The 15,468-nt window shown below is 36.1% G+C and overlaps 1 protein-coding gene and 1 long non-coding RNA gene across 2 annotated transcripts in view; both read left to right on the forward strand.

Annotated features, from left to right (window-relative positions):
• smfn (small fragment nuclease) overlaps positions 1-3,895 on the forward strand; it is a 4,770-nt gene extending 875 nt beyond the window's left edge. The window contains exons 2-7 of the mRNA XM_051686338.1: positions 1-76; positions 196-273; positions 375-486; positions 1,561-1,669; positions 1,956-2,009; positions 3,407-3,895. The exon at positions 1-76 is cut by the window's left edge and continues 8 nt beyond it. Of these exons, the coding sequence (XP_051542298.1) occupies positions 1-76; positions 196-273; positions 375-486; positions 1,561-1,669; positions 1,956-2,009; positions 3,407-3,533 (556 nt within the window). The 3' untranslated portion in view covers positions 3,534-3,895. The remainder of the gene's footprint in view (positions 77-195; positions 274-374; positions 487-1,560; positions 1,670-1,955; positions 2,010-3,406) is intronic.
• Positions 3,896-6,323: 2,428 nt separating this feature from the next.
• Positions 6,324-13,812, forward strand: LOC127433866 (uncharacterized). The gene is made up of 3 exons (XR_007895952.1): positions 6,324-6,407; positions 8,620-8,775; positions 13,765-13,812. It is a non-coding gene; the product is annotated as an uncharacterized LOC127433866 (long non-coding RNA).
• Positions 13,813-15,468: the final 1,656 nt, after the last annotated feature.

Genomic DNA, 15,468 nt, shown 5'->3' on the forward strand with positions numbered 1-15,468 from the left:
GCTGGACATTGAGAAGGATGAGATTATTGAGATGGCCTGCATCATCACAGATTCTGATCTGAACATCATCGCAGAGGTGGGAGATTTTGTAACAACGTTATGAATACGTTTTGGAAAGGAAAAAACATTATCTTTTGGGTGAAATATCTCTTTAACATTGCTGTATGTATGTATGTTGTTGTTGTTGTTGTTAAGGGGCCAAATCTGATAATCAATCAACCAGACGAGCTGCTTGACAGCATGTCAGACTGGTGCAAAGAGCATCATGGAGAGGTGAGTCCAGAACAGCACAGATTGACAGACCTGCTGTGTGTTTATTGTACAAGCCCATGGGTAAATGGGTGTTGTCTGATTATTTTTCTTTGTGGTGTCAGTCAGGGTTGATTGAGGCTGTGCGGGACAGTACCATCACCCTGCAGCAGGCAGAGTATGAGTTCCTGTCCTTTATCAGACAGCACATGCCACCAGGACAGTGTCCTCTTGCAGGTAACCAATCACATGGTGCTATCTGTACCGTAACACAGGCCTGTTTCACAAGTCTTGCATCTGTAATACATGTGCAACAGTGTTTATTTTTGCAGCTCTGTTTGGCTACAAAATTACCATTTGGATGTAATTTTATTCCTTATTTAAATTTGATTTCTTGACTATCAAGTTTGTAATGATTTTCATCGGCCCACTCCCTATAACCATTTTTATGTCATTTATTTGTATAATTTATGACAGGTATTAATGGGATAGTTCACCAAAAGGTGAAAATTATCTGATTCACTCACCCTCATGCCTTCCCAGATGTGTATGACTTTCTTCATTCTGCTGAACACAAACAAAGATTTTTGGAAGAATATCTCAGCTCTGTAGGTCCTCACAATGCAAGTGAATGGTGGCAGAACTTTGAAGGTCCAAAAAGCATATAAAGGCAGCATATAAAGTAATCCATTAGACTCCAGTGGTTAAATCTATATTTTCAGAAGCAATATGATAGGTGTGGGTGAGAAACAGTTCAATATTTTTTTTATTTATTTATTTATTTTTTTTACCATAAATTCTCCTGCCTGCCCAGTAGGTGGTGATATGCACAAGAATGTGAATCGCCAAAAACTAAAGAAGAAAGTGAAAGTGGAGATTTATAGTAAAAAGGACTTAAATGTTGATCTGTTTCTTACCCACACCTATCATATCACATCTGAAGATATGGATGTAACCACTGGAATCTTATGGATTACTATTATCCTGCCTTTATATGCTTTTTTTGACCTTCAAAGTTCTGGCCACCATTCACTTGCATTGTACGGACCTACATAGCTGAGATATTATTAAAAAAAATCCTTAATTTGTGTTCAGCAGAAGAAAGAATGTCATACACATCTGGTATGGCATGAGGGTGAGTAAATGATGAGAGATTTACATTTTGGGGTGATCTGTCCCTTTAAAGGGAAAACACAATCACCTTAAGCAGCAGAAACGCTGTCTGTGTGAAAGCTCAACGCATGCCTGCTTTTGCAAATGCATGTTGTGTAAAACAGACCTCAGAGAGTTTGTGTGCTGCTTCATCCACAGGAAACTCCGTTCACGCTGATAAGAAGTTTCTGGATAAGTACATGCCACAGTTCATGCGCCACCTGCACTATCGCATCATAGATGTGAGCACCATTAAAGAGCTGTGCAGGTTTGTTATACAGGATTGCCGCTGGGGTCAGTGGGGCGGATGCTAACTATTATCCTTTCGAGTTTAATCAGATGTCTGAATGACCGCTGTTCTTGCATGAAACTCTGTAGATGTGCCTCAGCATGCAGCACTGTGACTGTTTTCAGCAGAACAGAGCTTAAACTTAAATAGACCAGTCACACTGAGACTTATCCAGCACTCCAGGTCTTCAGTTCATTAAAATGATTACTCAACCTGTGTCATTTTAAATGGTAATTCTTTAGTTTTTTTTTCGTTCCTTGCCTAGACGATGGTTTCCAGAGGAGTACAAGCTCGCGCCACAGAAAAAAGCATCACACAGGTCAGAACTTTGGTTTTACAGCTGTATTAAATGCAACCACATTTAGCATTGAAATAGTTATTTTAATGTAAATGGGTGTTTCTTCAACTATATGGGCACATTTGGCCTTGTAGACTTTGAGGAAAATTAATTCACACTTTTTATGCTCCCAATAATTGTATTTAATTTGTTCAAAAGTGTACATACATGAATCACAAGAGAATTCTGTCTTTATTTTAATTTTGAATTTTTTTCTTAAAAGCCACCACATTGCAAATGTATATAGCCTTTAAAGGGACAGTTCACCCAAAATGAAAAGTTTCTCATCATTTACACACCCTCATGCCATTCCAGATGTGTTTGGCTTACTTTCTCTTAATATCTCAGCTCTGTAAGTATTTTCAATGCAAGTGAATGGTGTCCAAAACTTTGAAAGTCCAAAAAGCACAAAGTCAGCATAAAAGTAATCACTGAGACTCCAGTGGTTAAATCTATATTTTCAGAAGTGATATAATAGGTGTGGGTGAGAAACAGATACATTTTTAAGTCTTTCTTTAATATAAATCTCCACTTTCACATTCTTATTCTTTGTTTTTGGTGATTCGCATTCTTTGTACATATCGCCACCTACTGGGCAGGGAGGTGAATTTTTAGTAAAAATTACTTAAATATTGATGGCAGAGGGTAAGTAAATAATGAGAGGTGAACTAACCCTTAAATAGCCTTCTGTGGTGAGAACAACATTTTTGGAACAAAATGGTCCTTTGTCTCGTTAAGGCTAATTTTATAGCAGGCATTTTTTTAAATCCAAAAAAACACTGTAAAATACAGCTTATGCGAACATGTGAATTCTGTTCCCAAGTGATTACCTTTTTTTTTTTTCATATTAATGTCTCATATTTCTTCTCAAACATGCTCTTCACGCACACTTATTTCTCATTAGTAACCAAACTTTTGCTAAAACTTTATTAGTGGCAAAATTGTTGGTTGTGATGGCAATGATGCCACAACTATGGGACAGTTGTAATTTGCATTATTATAATTTTTTTTTAACTTTTTGCACAATTGAAAAGGGTAATATTGAAACCCCTAAGTTTTGAAATGGTTTCATTATTATTTCACTCTTTGTCTGGATTATCATAACTTTAAAATGTAATAACTTATATTTTTATGATGGAGTTTCATATTATAAGATCAAAAATCTGGGACAAGTCAAAACAAAAACATCTACACACAAAAAGCATTTTTAAAAGTAGCACATATAAAAGATGTAGGCCATTTAAAATGTTTCCAAGGAAGTTTTAAAGTCAACCCCTGGGACTAAAAGTACCCATAGTTGAAGAAACACCAAAATATTTAAACATAACGAAGTGCTGTTTTGTCTACTGCGAGAATAACGTGTCTGTTTGAATTTTCAGAGCGCTGGAAGACATCCAGGAGAGCATAAAAGAACTGAAGTTTTACAGAGCAAATGTTTTCAAACCTCAAGTAGAGGAGAAGAAACGAAAAATAGTTGAAAACGGTGATAAGAAAACTGTGAACTAAACTAGAGAAGCTGAACTGGAGTGATTTAAAGATCTGATGTGGAATTCTCATGTCTGAACGAAACTTGCGTGATTACTTGAGAGAGCAGAGTTCCATGTTGATGTACACACTTCATTTTCTGTTTTATTTGTCATCTCAGCAAGTAGTTTAGTTTAGAAAAAAAAGATCTAAAAGGTTCCAAGTTATGCAAATATGCCATTGTTTTGAAGTTACTTTGATGCTTTCACTATATGAATCTAATTTGTTGCTTGTTTGGTCATGTTAGTGTGCTGTAAAGAAACAAAAGTGTGTTTGGAATAGGTTTTTCTGTCAGAGATTAATACACCCCTTTTTTTTTTTTTAAATAAAAACATTTGTTGTCATTTCTGAGGACCTTCACTGTGACTGCGCTAAAATGTATATTCATGCGGACTGAAATACCTGTAGTAACCTGAATCAGCCAGGAGATGGCGGTATACTGTAAAGTAATATCTGGAGCGTATTTAAAGGGATAGTTCACCCCAAAATTTAAAATCTCTCATTTACTCACCCTCAAGCCATCCCAGATGTGTATGACTAACTTTCTTCTGTTGAACACAAACAAAGATTTTTAAAAGAATATCTCAGCTCTGTAGGTCCATAAAATGCAAGTGAATGGTTGCCAGAACTTCAGAGGTCCAAAAAGCATGTAAAGGAAGCATGTAAAGTAATCCATATCATAAGAAGTTTTATGATATGTGTGGGTGAGAAACAAATCAATATTTGATTTCTTCCCTGCCCAGTAGGTGGCAATATGCACAAAGAATGTGAAACACCAAAAACAAAAGAAGAATGTGGAAGTGGAGATTTATAGTAAAAAAGACTGTAGTATTGATCTGTTTCTCACCCACACCTGTCATATCGCTTCAGAAGACATGGATTAAAGCACGGAACACCTATGGATTACTTTTATGCTGCCTTTATGTGCTTTTTGGACCTTCAAAGTTCTGGTCACCATTCACTTGCATTGTATGGACCAACAGAGCTGAGATATGTTTCTAAAAAATCTTTGTTTTCAGCAGAATGAAGAAAGTCAAACACATCTGGGATGGCATGAGTAAATGATGAAAGAATTTTCATTTTTGGGTGAATTATCCCTTTAAATAGGCAACTGGTGGGACTGTTTACATTTAATTTAAAATATTTAGTATGCTTTTATTTACCCTTTGAAACTTTTCTGTAGATGGTAGCAGATTTTACACCGCAAAGGTTGCCTATATCACACATTAAAAGGGCTTTGGAGTTAAAAAACTTGACTGAGCATAACTGAATTAAACAGAAATCGCATTAGATGCTTAAGGGGCTGTTCATACAGGACGCACTGTTTTTAAGTTGCTTTGAAACATTTCGCAAACCTTACGTTTTTAAAACATGTTAGGGGCCGTACAAACTGAGTGCGTGCTTGCACTAAAATAGCTAAAACAAAATGCAGGTGTCTTTAGGTGTGTTTTTATATTTCTTTTTAACCTGACACAGCATTTAAAACTCTCAACGCTATCTTTGGTGGGTGTGTTTTGGAAAGAGAGGATGTGTCTAATTTAACTTCTCAGTCTCGTGGAAGTTCCTAAATGGATAAAATCGCTTACTAGGATTGATTTCTTGACTGTTCCTTGCTTTCAAAATGGGTTTCTGATACTGGCGTAATGGTGTCTGGAACTGTTCTGTACCCTAATATCTTCTGCTGTCCAGAAAAATACTGTTTCATTGTGAAGTCAAAGCCTCTTTAATCCTCTGACAAGGCTGGTAAATGTCGTCCTCACATGTCACAGAGTGATTATTACTGTAGCTGAAAAGTCAGAGCAGTCCAAGATAACATGAGCACTCTATCTGTCACTGCTGCCACTAGAGGGTCACAGATTCAATCCTACAGAGGAAACTTCAAATAGACCTACTGTATATTCACTGGGCTTCAATGGACAAACCATATCTCTATGCTATCAGAAACACTAAAGATTTGCAGGAGTGGCTTTATATATCTCTCTAACACTCTCCCTTGCAGTCTTTCCCCAGAGGACGAGGCAGATCCTGTAACCTCATTAGTGATCAGCACAGTCGGCTCTGATCTGGACTGCTCTCTGTGGCACCGAGCATCTGCTCACTGATGTTGAGAGTGTTTGCTCTAGTCTGGTCAAATGATTTACAAATGACCAAAACACTTCTCATATGTGTGTTTGATCAACATAATGAATCACTGTACCAACATGGGCAATGATATCTGTTGTTGATTTTAGAGGAAGGATACTTTCAGTCTCAGATCAGACCTTATGTTTGCATCAGGTGATCCAAACAGTGAAGCGTCCCTGTGCTGTTATACTAAATGTCAGCACTCTTCAATACGGCACTCTTTCAATTAGATTAGCGGTCCAGCACTAATTGTGGAATATTTTGGGTTATAGTATACTGCAGTTTTTTGTTTTGTTTTGTTATTCAAATATGTCTGTTGTTTGTTCACTTTTACGCAGCAGCGGAGAGAAAGAAAGATGGATTGAACGTGATGATGGAGTGAAAACAGATCAATCCATCATGAATTGATAACCGTGAACCAACCGGAGCTCAGATAATTAATGACAAAGTCTCGTCATTTATCACTTTTATTCTGACAGGCTCCTTACACTTATTAAAGCTTCATTAAATTTGTGCTCTGAAAAAAATGCTCGCATTTATGCAAATGAAATCACCTAGACTTTAAAATTGTAGTTTAAACTCAATGCACTGAAAAATATTTGAAATATCCAAAAATATTATTGCTACATTCTTGATAGCTGTAGGTGTGAACATTTGTGTTATTTGTTATTTTTCATTCTTGTCTCATTGTTTCCAAAGTGCTGACACCAGAAAAGAAAACTCTAATTTAAGGTGAGCAACAAATGTGAATCTTAGAGACATTCATGACATGTGTCAGGTGAGATAAAGTGTGTTTTGATAACTTTCATGATTCAGAGGGGTAACATTTCACCTGCATCTATGGAGAACATTCATATTGATTGGGAAAATCCATATTTCAGTTCTGAACAGGGTGAAAATGCATTTGTTATTCATTTTTAATATGTTTCAAATTTTAATTTTGTACTAAACACGCACAGTCTGTTCCTGAAATATGATCTATATGTGCACAGTATGAGCAGTTTACTATGTCCCAATGCAACATCCTCACTTGAAACTAAACTGTAATTACAGCCATGATTGTTAACATCTCTTTGGCTCATAATTTGATTGGACTGAACAAAGTTAAAACATATTGTGCAAATTTGGATAAAAATGCAAAATTACCATTTTTATTTCAGAGGCGCTAACTGGACGTCACACAGAATTAAGCATTCAATGTAATGATGACATGACAATGTAGTATACCATTCCTGGACCTACTTTATAGTAGGTGTCTGTAACTACTATGTACCTAAGCATGTGATACAATGTGTTGTTGCATTTTCCTTACATTTAAAGTACCTGGATTTAATTACATCTGTTAACGTTACCCCTAATCCTAAACCTAACCCTACTCTAACCCTTAACCTAAACCAGGCACGTACCATGGGCTTTGAGACAGGGCAAGCATCAAAGATTTTTATTGATGTAAATTTTTGCCTGAGGACCCACCAGTCCGTTCCATAATATTGCTCATATCACACACATTAAAGATTGTCATAAATTGAGCCAAGCATGTTTATGTCCATTAAATCATACAATGAACGATAGTGCCAGAAGAGCTTGTTTTGACATACAAAAAAAAAAAAAAAAAATGAAAAGATTGTCAGTTACTAGTTTCATCATAGGCCTCATATGTCACTCTTCCCACAGTTCAGAACCACTGGAATGGACAGCAGCAATTATCGAACCTTACCACAACCAAAGACAACAATCTTAACCTGAGTGCACAAGTCAGATGTAACGTAGACACAGCAGACTACATACCTTAATATTTTTTTTTAAATAGTCACTGCACCCTAACGTAAGAACTATAAAACAGACATAGCACAAGAAGGACATGATTGCCAGATCACCACTTCATAGACTCAGACTAACCAGAAACAATGACCTAGTCTCTATGACCTAGTGTCAATAACACAGATTTTTAATAAATATATTAACTTACCTTTACTGGAACACAAAATTCATGCGTCTCTCCTTGTGAATGAACATCTCCGTCACTTTGTTATTAAAGTTGCATGCTTTTTTAAGTTTCGATAGCCTCTCTCTTTCCTTTGAAATCAACTTTGCAAAATCAGCGCAGGTCGCCAATGCTTACACTATATCCATTTTAGCGCTTAATGCACATTAGTTGTGAACTTGAACGTGTTAACGTGAAACAAAAGCCTATCAGATAGCATAACTGAAGGAAGGAGCTTTTGATTGGCTTACTTATACTTGCTTGTTTTGATTATTGAGGGGGGGGGGTTACCTCCCCCATCTCCCCTGGAATCTACGCCCTTGCCCATACCTCAACCTCAGTAGCAACAAATGTGAATTTATGAGTATTTTGCAGAACACACAATAAATACATTGTATTGTATGTATTTTAATGTTAGTAAATAGTAGTTATACATCTAATATAAAGTGGAGCTGCAGTACACAGTGTATACTGCACACTTGCACAGTATGCTGTAAGCTGTATGCTGGAATTCCATTCTGAACATAGCCATTCTGTTTTTGTTTTTGAACTGCCAAAAGTTCACATTTACACAAAATTACTTTGAAAATGCTAAACCATTTTTATTTCCAAAAAATAAAGGCAAATTTAGACGTATCATTGCATAATGAAAAAAAAAACAGTTTGACTTTCTATTTTCAAAAAAATAGGCAGTAAAAAGTGTATACTGTGTAGCATATTCAGTAAGAGGTAAGCTAGTATTCCACTCTAAACATAGCCAGACGTAAGTAATGATAATTTGAGGTGTTGTTTGGCAGTATATATAGGATGACATTTAACTGACAAATTAATCTTAAGAACCATGAATGTGTGCATCAATCATTTGTCACTGTAAATTCAATTCAGTGGTAAAATGAAAGCATTACAGCATTACGCTCTGTTATACTGTCAGTCAACGCTGATGTCAGCATTGTTCTCCAGTCCTGCCTGCCAGTCCAGACCTTTATGAGGAGATTTTATCCAGAGTGCAGCACGGGGCAAAGTGACAGATGCCACTCACCTCTTGGACCTGCAACACCAGCTGACAGAAATGTGCTGTGCTTGACATTGCAGGTTGCACTTATTGTGTTAAAAACTGTAAGTAGGGACATGTCCTTTTGATACTTTTTGACTGAAATATTCTAGACAATTAGGAATAGTTGTTGAGAAAATAAGTATTTCAAGATTTAAGCCACACTTAAATAAGTATGAATGTCATTGTATTCAATAACAAATTATGAAATCAAGTGGCATCGTCAATAAAATTAAACTTACAATGTAATGTCAATGTCATTAAGATATTTTAAGTGTGGCTTAAGTTTTGGGGTTAGTGTATATGAATAAAAAATATATAAAAAAAATGGAATGCTTCCTTCAAAAACAATTCTACACTCCAAAGGTTTGAAACATACATTTTGAAACATTTGGCACAAAAGTGGTAAGCAATACTCTTTGCAAAAAACATTCCTTGAAAATATGACCTGAAATTTCATCATTACTTACAGTTTAATTCAGGTGAGTCTTTGTAAATATCAGGTAAAAATAGGTCCTGAGTGAAAAATAGAAGTCAAAAGAGAAAAACAGGAGCATCGCAAAAATCGAAAATGGGAGCCTGAGGGAATTGGCCTTTAATGAAAGGAAAAATAGGCCACGTTACATGCTAAGTGAGAACAGGATTAGATGTACAGAGAACAAGTGAAGTTGAAGAGAGCAGCAAAAGTCTGACAAAGCAAAGTATTTCCTGTCAGCGCAGGCAAATCTGCATCTGAGGTGTCAGCCCATGTGTACTCACATGGAAGACCAATAATTGAAGTCGTAGCAACTAACAAAGAGAGGTGTCGTATAGATCAGGTGTAAGAGGTGGGACATTTAGAGAACAGTGCAGTTTTAAAGTCTGATCATGTGCCAGACACCTTTCAAAGGCCTGGCTGGTACTTTATGTCTTTTTGTCTTTCCTTTCATTAGAAATGCCTCTGAAGGTCATCGCGAGCATTAGAGAAGCTATTCAGCATGTCTTTGGGGGCTTTGGGATGGAAGAAATAAAACATCTCATCTTGAGTCTTTGAAGCTATATGCAGCTGATAACTCTGACTCAACTTTGCTGACGCATATCAGCAGATCTTATAGTTTTATCCAAAAATCCTGAACCTTACCGCCGTAATCACGAAACTAATGCTATGCCCGTCAGGTAGATTCTTAGATGTGAGCCAGATTTTAATGAGGTTAATACTTTAGATTCCATCAGGCGAAAATAAGCACAAATTTATTCAGACTGGTGGCACAAAACATTGCAAAAAAAATTCTTAATTGGTATTAACGTCCTGAGTGTCCAAATACTGTACTTTTTTGGGCCACAGTATTCTCTGAAAACAAGTCGTAATATCTTAAGCAATTCTGCTTCTCAAGTAAATTTGTCTAGTTTCAGATTTGTTTTGATTTTTTAACTATAACATGACAAAAATACTGATTAAATGAATATTAAGGGTTCACAATCATTTACGCTCGATTAACAGCTTTTTTTAAAAATGTTTATTCCCCTTGTTTATGTAAAAAAAAAAAAAAAAAAAAAAAAAACAAGCAAAAATCGCAGTTAGAGGCACTTAACAGATGTGAATGGTACAAAAGTATAGCCACAAGAATTAAACATTATACCTGTTAAAATAATCTTAGTGTGAGAAAATCAGGGATTTACCGGGGTTACAGTTTTTTTTTTTTTTTTTTTTTTTTTTAACAGGTTACAGTGTTTACCCGTGTTACGTCATCATGACAACGAAGTGGTAACACTTTACAATAAGGTTCCATTCGTTAACATTTACTGCATCAGGTATCATGAACAACAAATTAACAATATATTGTTTACAGCATTTATTAATCTTTGTTAATGTTAGTTAATTAAAATACAATTGTTCATTGTTAGTTCATGTTAGTTCATTAACTAATGGTAACAAACACAACTTTTGATTTTAAAAATATATTAAAATATAATGAAATTAACATTAACTAAGATTAATAAATGCTTTAAAAGTATTGTGTATTGTTAGTTCATGTTTTAACCCTTAAACTTTATGGACCCACCGGCTAGTCCAAAGTGGGGCGCTATATTGTGAAAAAAGTTTATGCATTAAATATTAAAGTCAGGCATATGAGGTATCATTTGAAAGCTTAGAATCTGAACTTTTCAGAAATACCCTTTTACATAAAATAACTAAATAAGGCCTGAAAACATTCGCGTCGCGATTTAGCGCCCCCTAGAGGTAATACGGTAGACATATGATATTTATATGAATACAAATGTCTTTCACATAGCACTTTAATGGACAAGTCATTTATCAAATAAAAGCTCTTTATTTTGTTGCCCTAATACCACAGTTCGAAAGATTTCAAAAGAACTACAAAGTTAAATATGATTTCTGTAAGTTATCAAATACAAATGTTTCTTTTATGTGCCGATCACTGCTGCTGTAAGTCCCAAGTAGCCAAAAACTTTATATCTGCTCTTACCTTATGCAGTTTTCTAAAAAAAATTGCCATTTGTTACTTGTTCGTGAGCTTTCTTGGCTGAATAATCCAATGTTATATCTTAGATGTCCAGAACAAAATATGCCATCCGGCAGGAAAAGCATGCTAAACTAATCATCAGAAAAATATGTTTTCGACTATTGATGATAAAATGTTACATATCGCATAGCTTTCTAATGACACCTAGATTGAGCTTCTATTCCACTCAGAGGCTCAAGATATTCAATTAAACAATGAGGGTGGTGCATGAACTGAAAATTAGACCGAATGTCAATGGACGAGCACATCTGTGAGGGCTAAAATGCGTAAGAGTGCCACCTACATTTCAGATCTGTATATTTTGATGGAATGTGATTGAGGAAAAAAAAAAACTTATTTCTAGTGCTTGCTGCCATCTAGTGGAACAAAATAAGACTTTTCAAAGTGAAGTAGAGTGAACAGAACCAGAATTACATGCTTACAAATTTTAAATTACAACAACTAAAAAAGTTTATCATAAGATTATAAATGCATACAATATTATTTATGAACAATTGGTGTCCTTTTTTATTTTTTGGTGGGTTTTCTGAAAAATTAGACCTTTTTTTTTTTTTTTTGCAATTAGTCCACAGTATGTGTGAATGGTGAGCTTTTAAATTTGAGTGTGAAAAATTGCAGGTGGCAGCCCAAAAACATGGTAATGTTAACAAATGGAACCTTATTATAAATGTTACTGATGAAGTTGTAAGCAATTTTATGTATAATGTTTACGTCTTAGCTATACTTTTGTAACAGTGTGTACTTTAATGTTTATGGACTGGCCCCATTGACTTGTGTTGTAAGTGTCTCACTTTAGCCGCGATTTTTTGTGTTTTTTCTAAATAAAAGAGGGACGAGTCTAATATGTTTTGTGGTGATCAACATTATGCCACAAATATGGTCGTTTGAGCTTAACGTCTATTAAACCCGAAACATTCGCTTAAGAGAAAGACTTTTGGCAATGAATATCCCCTGTGTTCAGGAAGGCCCCTCTCCATTTACTCTCAGCCTCTTTAGAGTGTCTGAAAAATTGTGTCCCATCGATTTTGTAGGTGAAGAGCCGTGGACGAAAGTTCAGGCAGAGTAATAGACACGAAGAGTGCAGCATGCCAAGGAGAGAGAGAAAGAGGGTGCTGAGAAAGATGCTGACGTGATTTTCTATTCCATGTGATTGTCTCATCTTGTAAGTGACGTTATGGATTGAATACTGACATGCACTTGAAGCCGCCAGCACAACAAGAACACAAGGACAGTACCATTAGGACAGAAATGCATGTTTGAGTGCAACATTTTGGAAAAAAGCATTCGCAAGAAGAGATGCGCATTAAAGAAAGGTTCTTGTGTGTCTATGAAGGTTTTTTTTGGGGGAACAGTAGGTTTTAAATTATGCAGGGGCAGCCGAATAGAGTCAGGATGTCACATGTCACTCTGTGGCATGTCTATGCGGGACAGGAAACACGGATAGACGGACCGCTCCTGCGGGGGGGTAACAGATGGGCCAAACCTGTCAGTGGTTTTGACACATTAGTGTCATTTATAAATAAAGGCAACTCTAAATTCGGACACTGCTGAGGTCAGCGCTCCACCTCAACTGCCCTGCAGGAACGATTTTGTTAGGTTTCCACTGTTTAATCTCTTTATATGGCCTAGACCTATACAACAGGAGTGTTTAGTGTAAGCAGAACACATTTAGTGTGCTGTTTACTGAAGGTCAATGTGCTTTGGCTAATGGCAGTCATTACAGGAGCCATAACAATCAAGAGAGTAATTGGATATATGAGAATTCTAGATAAGGAATTTCTCTGCTGGCAGCAATAAATGATAAAGGAGGACATGCGTTTTCAATCTTCTTTCAAATCGAATGAAAATTCAATATCTAAAAAAAAAAACTAAAGAAGAAAAAAGACTGGGTAGATAGAAATTGCAGTCATGACTCACATTTATTTTCAGATTTTCCTAGAATTCTTAAAGTGTTTTTCTCTCTCTTGAACATGGTACATGTGCATGGTTAGATGGTCAGTTCTGTAGAATTCATGGATATTAACTATAGAAGGACTCACATCTTCTATTATTAGTTAGGGGCCAAGCCCCCAAGGGGCTAGCCCCTATTGTAACCGTTTGTATTATTATTATTATTCTGGCTGGGAATCTATGGCAGCCCTATGAACCGTACATAGTAAAATGATGAAATCTGGCACACTGATAAGAGTGGGCATGAACAGCCCCCATACCAAATTTGGGGTCTCTAGAACAATTGTATAGCGCCACCACCATGTCAAAAATTTACTTTTCTTTTGTGCGTATCTTTTGAACCATTTGTCCAAGAAACAATATTGCATTTGATATACTCTCCTCCTGATGGTTTCAGTGGACCACTTACATTAAAACTCTGCCTCATTACAGTGTCCACCATCTTGGATTATGACGTTTCCAGTTTAAGTTTTTCATATCCTTCAAACTTGATCTGATTTGCCCAAACAATGGCTCAAAATAATCTGCAGACTGAGGCATAACTGACCAGATACCATTTTAATTTGTGCTTCCTTTCAGAAATTATGCCAACGCGAATTTAACGAGGTCGACGTAAAACTGGGAGTGAGACTATATCTTGGCAACGCTTTGTCCTATTGAAATTTTGTATGCTTCATCAGGACCATGATCTGAGGGAACATGCACAGTTTGGTGACAGCATCACCAATGGGTCAAGAAATGTCAAAATTGGCTATTTTGGACCATAACTTTTGTTATCAAAATGTTTGTATTGCATAAATAAATACTGTATGTAATGAGTAACCAAATGTGTTCATAGACGTTTACTTTCTTAAAATACAGTGTTTGATAGGAGGTTAGCTAAAATTTGATGCCTGTATTGTACCAGTTTGAAATTCTGTTTGTTGATTGGTTGGTCTAAAAATTATTTCAATTATTACGAATTGTCATAAGATTATGTTGTTGTTTTTTGTTTTTTTGATGGACGAAGAAAAAAACGCCTCTCTGGAAAAAAACCTAGTTCTGTTTTTGGACAATTTTGAATTTTCTTGATGTGAAAAGGCCTTTGTTGATATAACATTGGGTGTTCGTTAAAGAACTTCCTCTGTAATGATTTGCAGGAAGCTTTGGGTGTTTCTATTAGCGTGATTTCCACACTCCCAGTGTTGTTGTTTTTATGGGACAGCCTGAAATGGCTTTTTGATGGACAGCATCAGTGTGCCTTCAGGTCTGCTGAACTGAATATATCCCTGTGTACTCAGCACTCCAGTGTCTCCATATAACCATGACAACTGCTATTGTCTGCTGTCAGTCCTGGTCCCTTTTAACATCTCATATTTTGGTATTCAATATTTTAACATCTGTGTCCATTGCTGGGTCTACCGGGGGCGAAGTATTCTGCAGTCTATACCAGATGAGAGCCTCTTATTAATAAAGTGTTGGGGCGTGCCCATCCCACCTGGGCTCATGGCCATTGACTGATCAATAACCGATCCTGTCTCACTGACTCCAGATTGCTTTGCCTGAGCAAAGAAGGCCCTGCAGTCTCACTACTTTAATTGAGAGTATAACTTAGGAGTGAGAAAGTCTATATTTTCTTTGAGCTGCAACTTTCCAAGTTGGGGTTTATCAATTAAAGAGTCATTAGATTGTAATTTGTAATTATGAATGTTGACATTACAATTTAGTTTAAATGCATTTTGATAAAGTGTCAAATAATCACATAATGCACACACTTTGCTCTTTATATTGTTGACATTAAAAAGCTTCCTGTCTTTGTTGGAAAGTGACAAGAGAGAAATAACAATAATTTTTAAATTTTTAATTGCCCAATGCATTAATTTTATTCCACCCAAAATCTCCAAACTGGTCTCACAGAATGGTGTTACTATACCTACAATTTTGCTAAATAATTTTTACGTGGCTCTTTGCACATTTCACGGCAGTTTTCTGGTGAAATGAACTCTAAAGGCGCTACAACAACAAATGATCAAATTGTGTGGCAGCTCACCTGATAAAGGTTGCACTTGTGATGCAAAGGACCGGGTACGAGTCCTGAAGAGTTTTGCGAGTTGATATGCTAGCAGAAAGTGTCATAGAAGCACTATTAAATGACATGGTTGCTTCAGCAATTTTGTTTTTCACTTTTGATAAGGTTTAGGTTTCAGGTTTAGAGTAGAGAGGTAAGTTTTGTTTATTTAAATTTTAATAAAGCAATAACCTTAAAAACTTCATCTGTATGGGCACATTTAACACGCTTTTAGC

This window comes from Myxocyprinus asiaticus, chromosome 43, assembly GCF_019703515.2.
Source record: "Myxocyprinus asiaticus isolate MX2 ecotype Aquarium Trade chromosome 43, UBuf_Myxa_2, whole genome shotgun sequence".
Lineage (NCBI taxonomy): Eukaryota > Metazoa > Chordata > Actinopteri > Cypriniformes > Catostomidae > Myxocyprinus > Myxocyprinus asiaticus.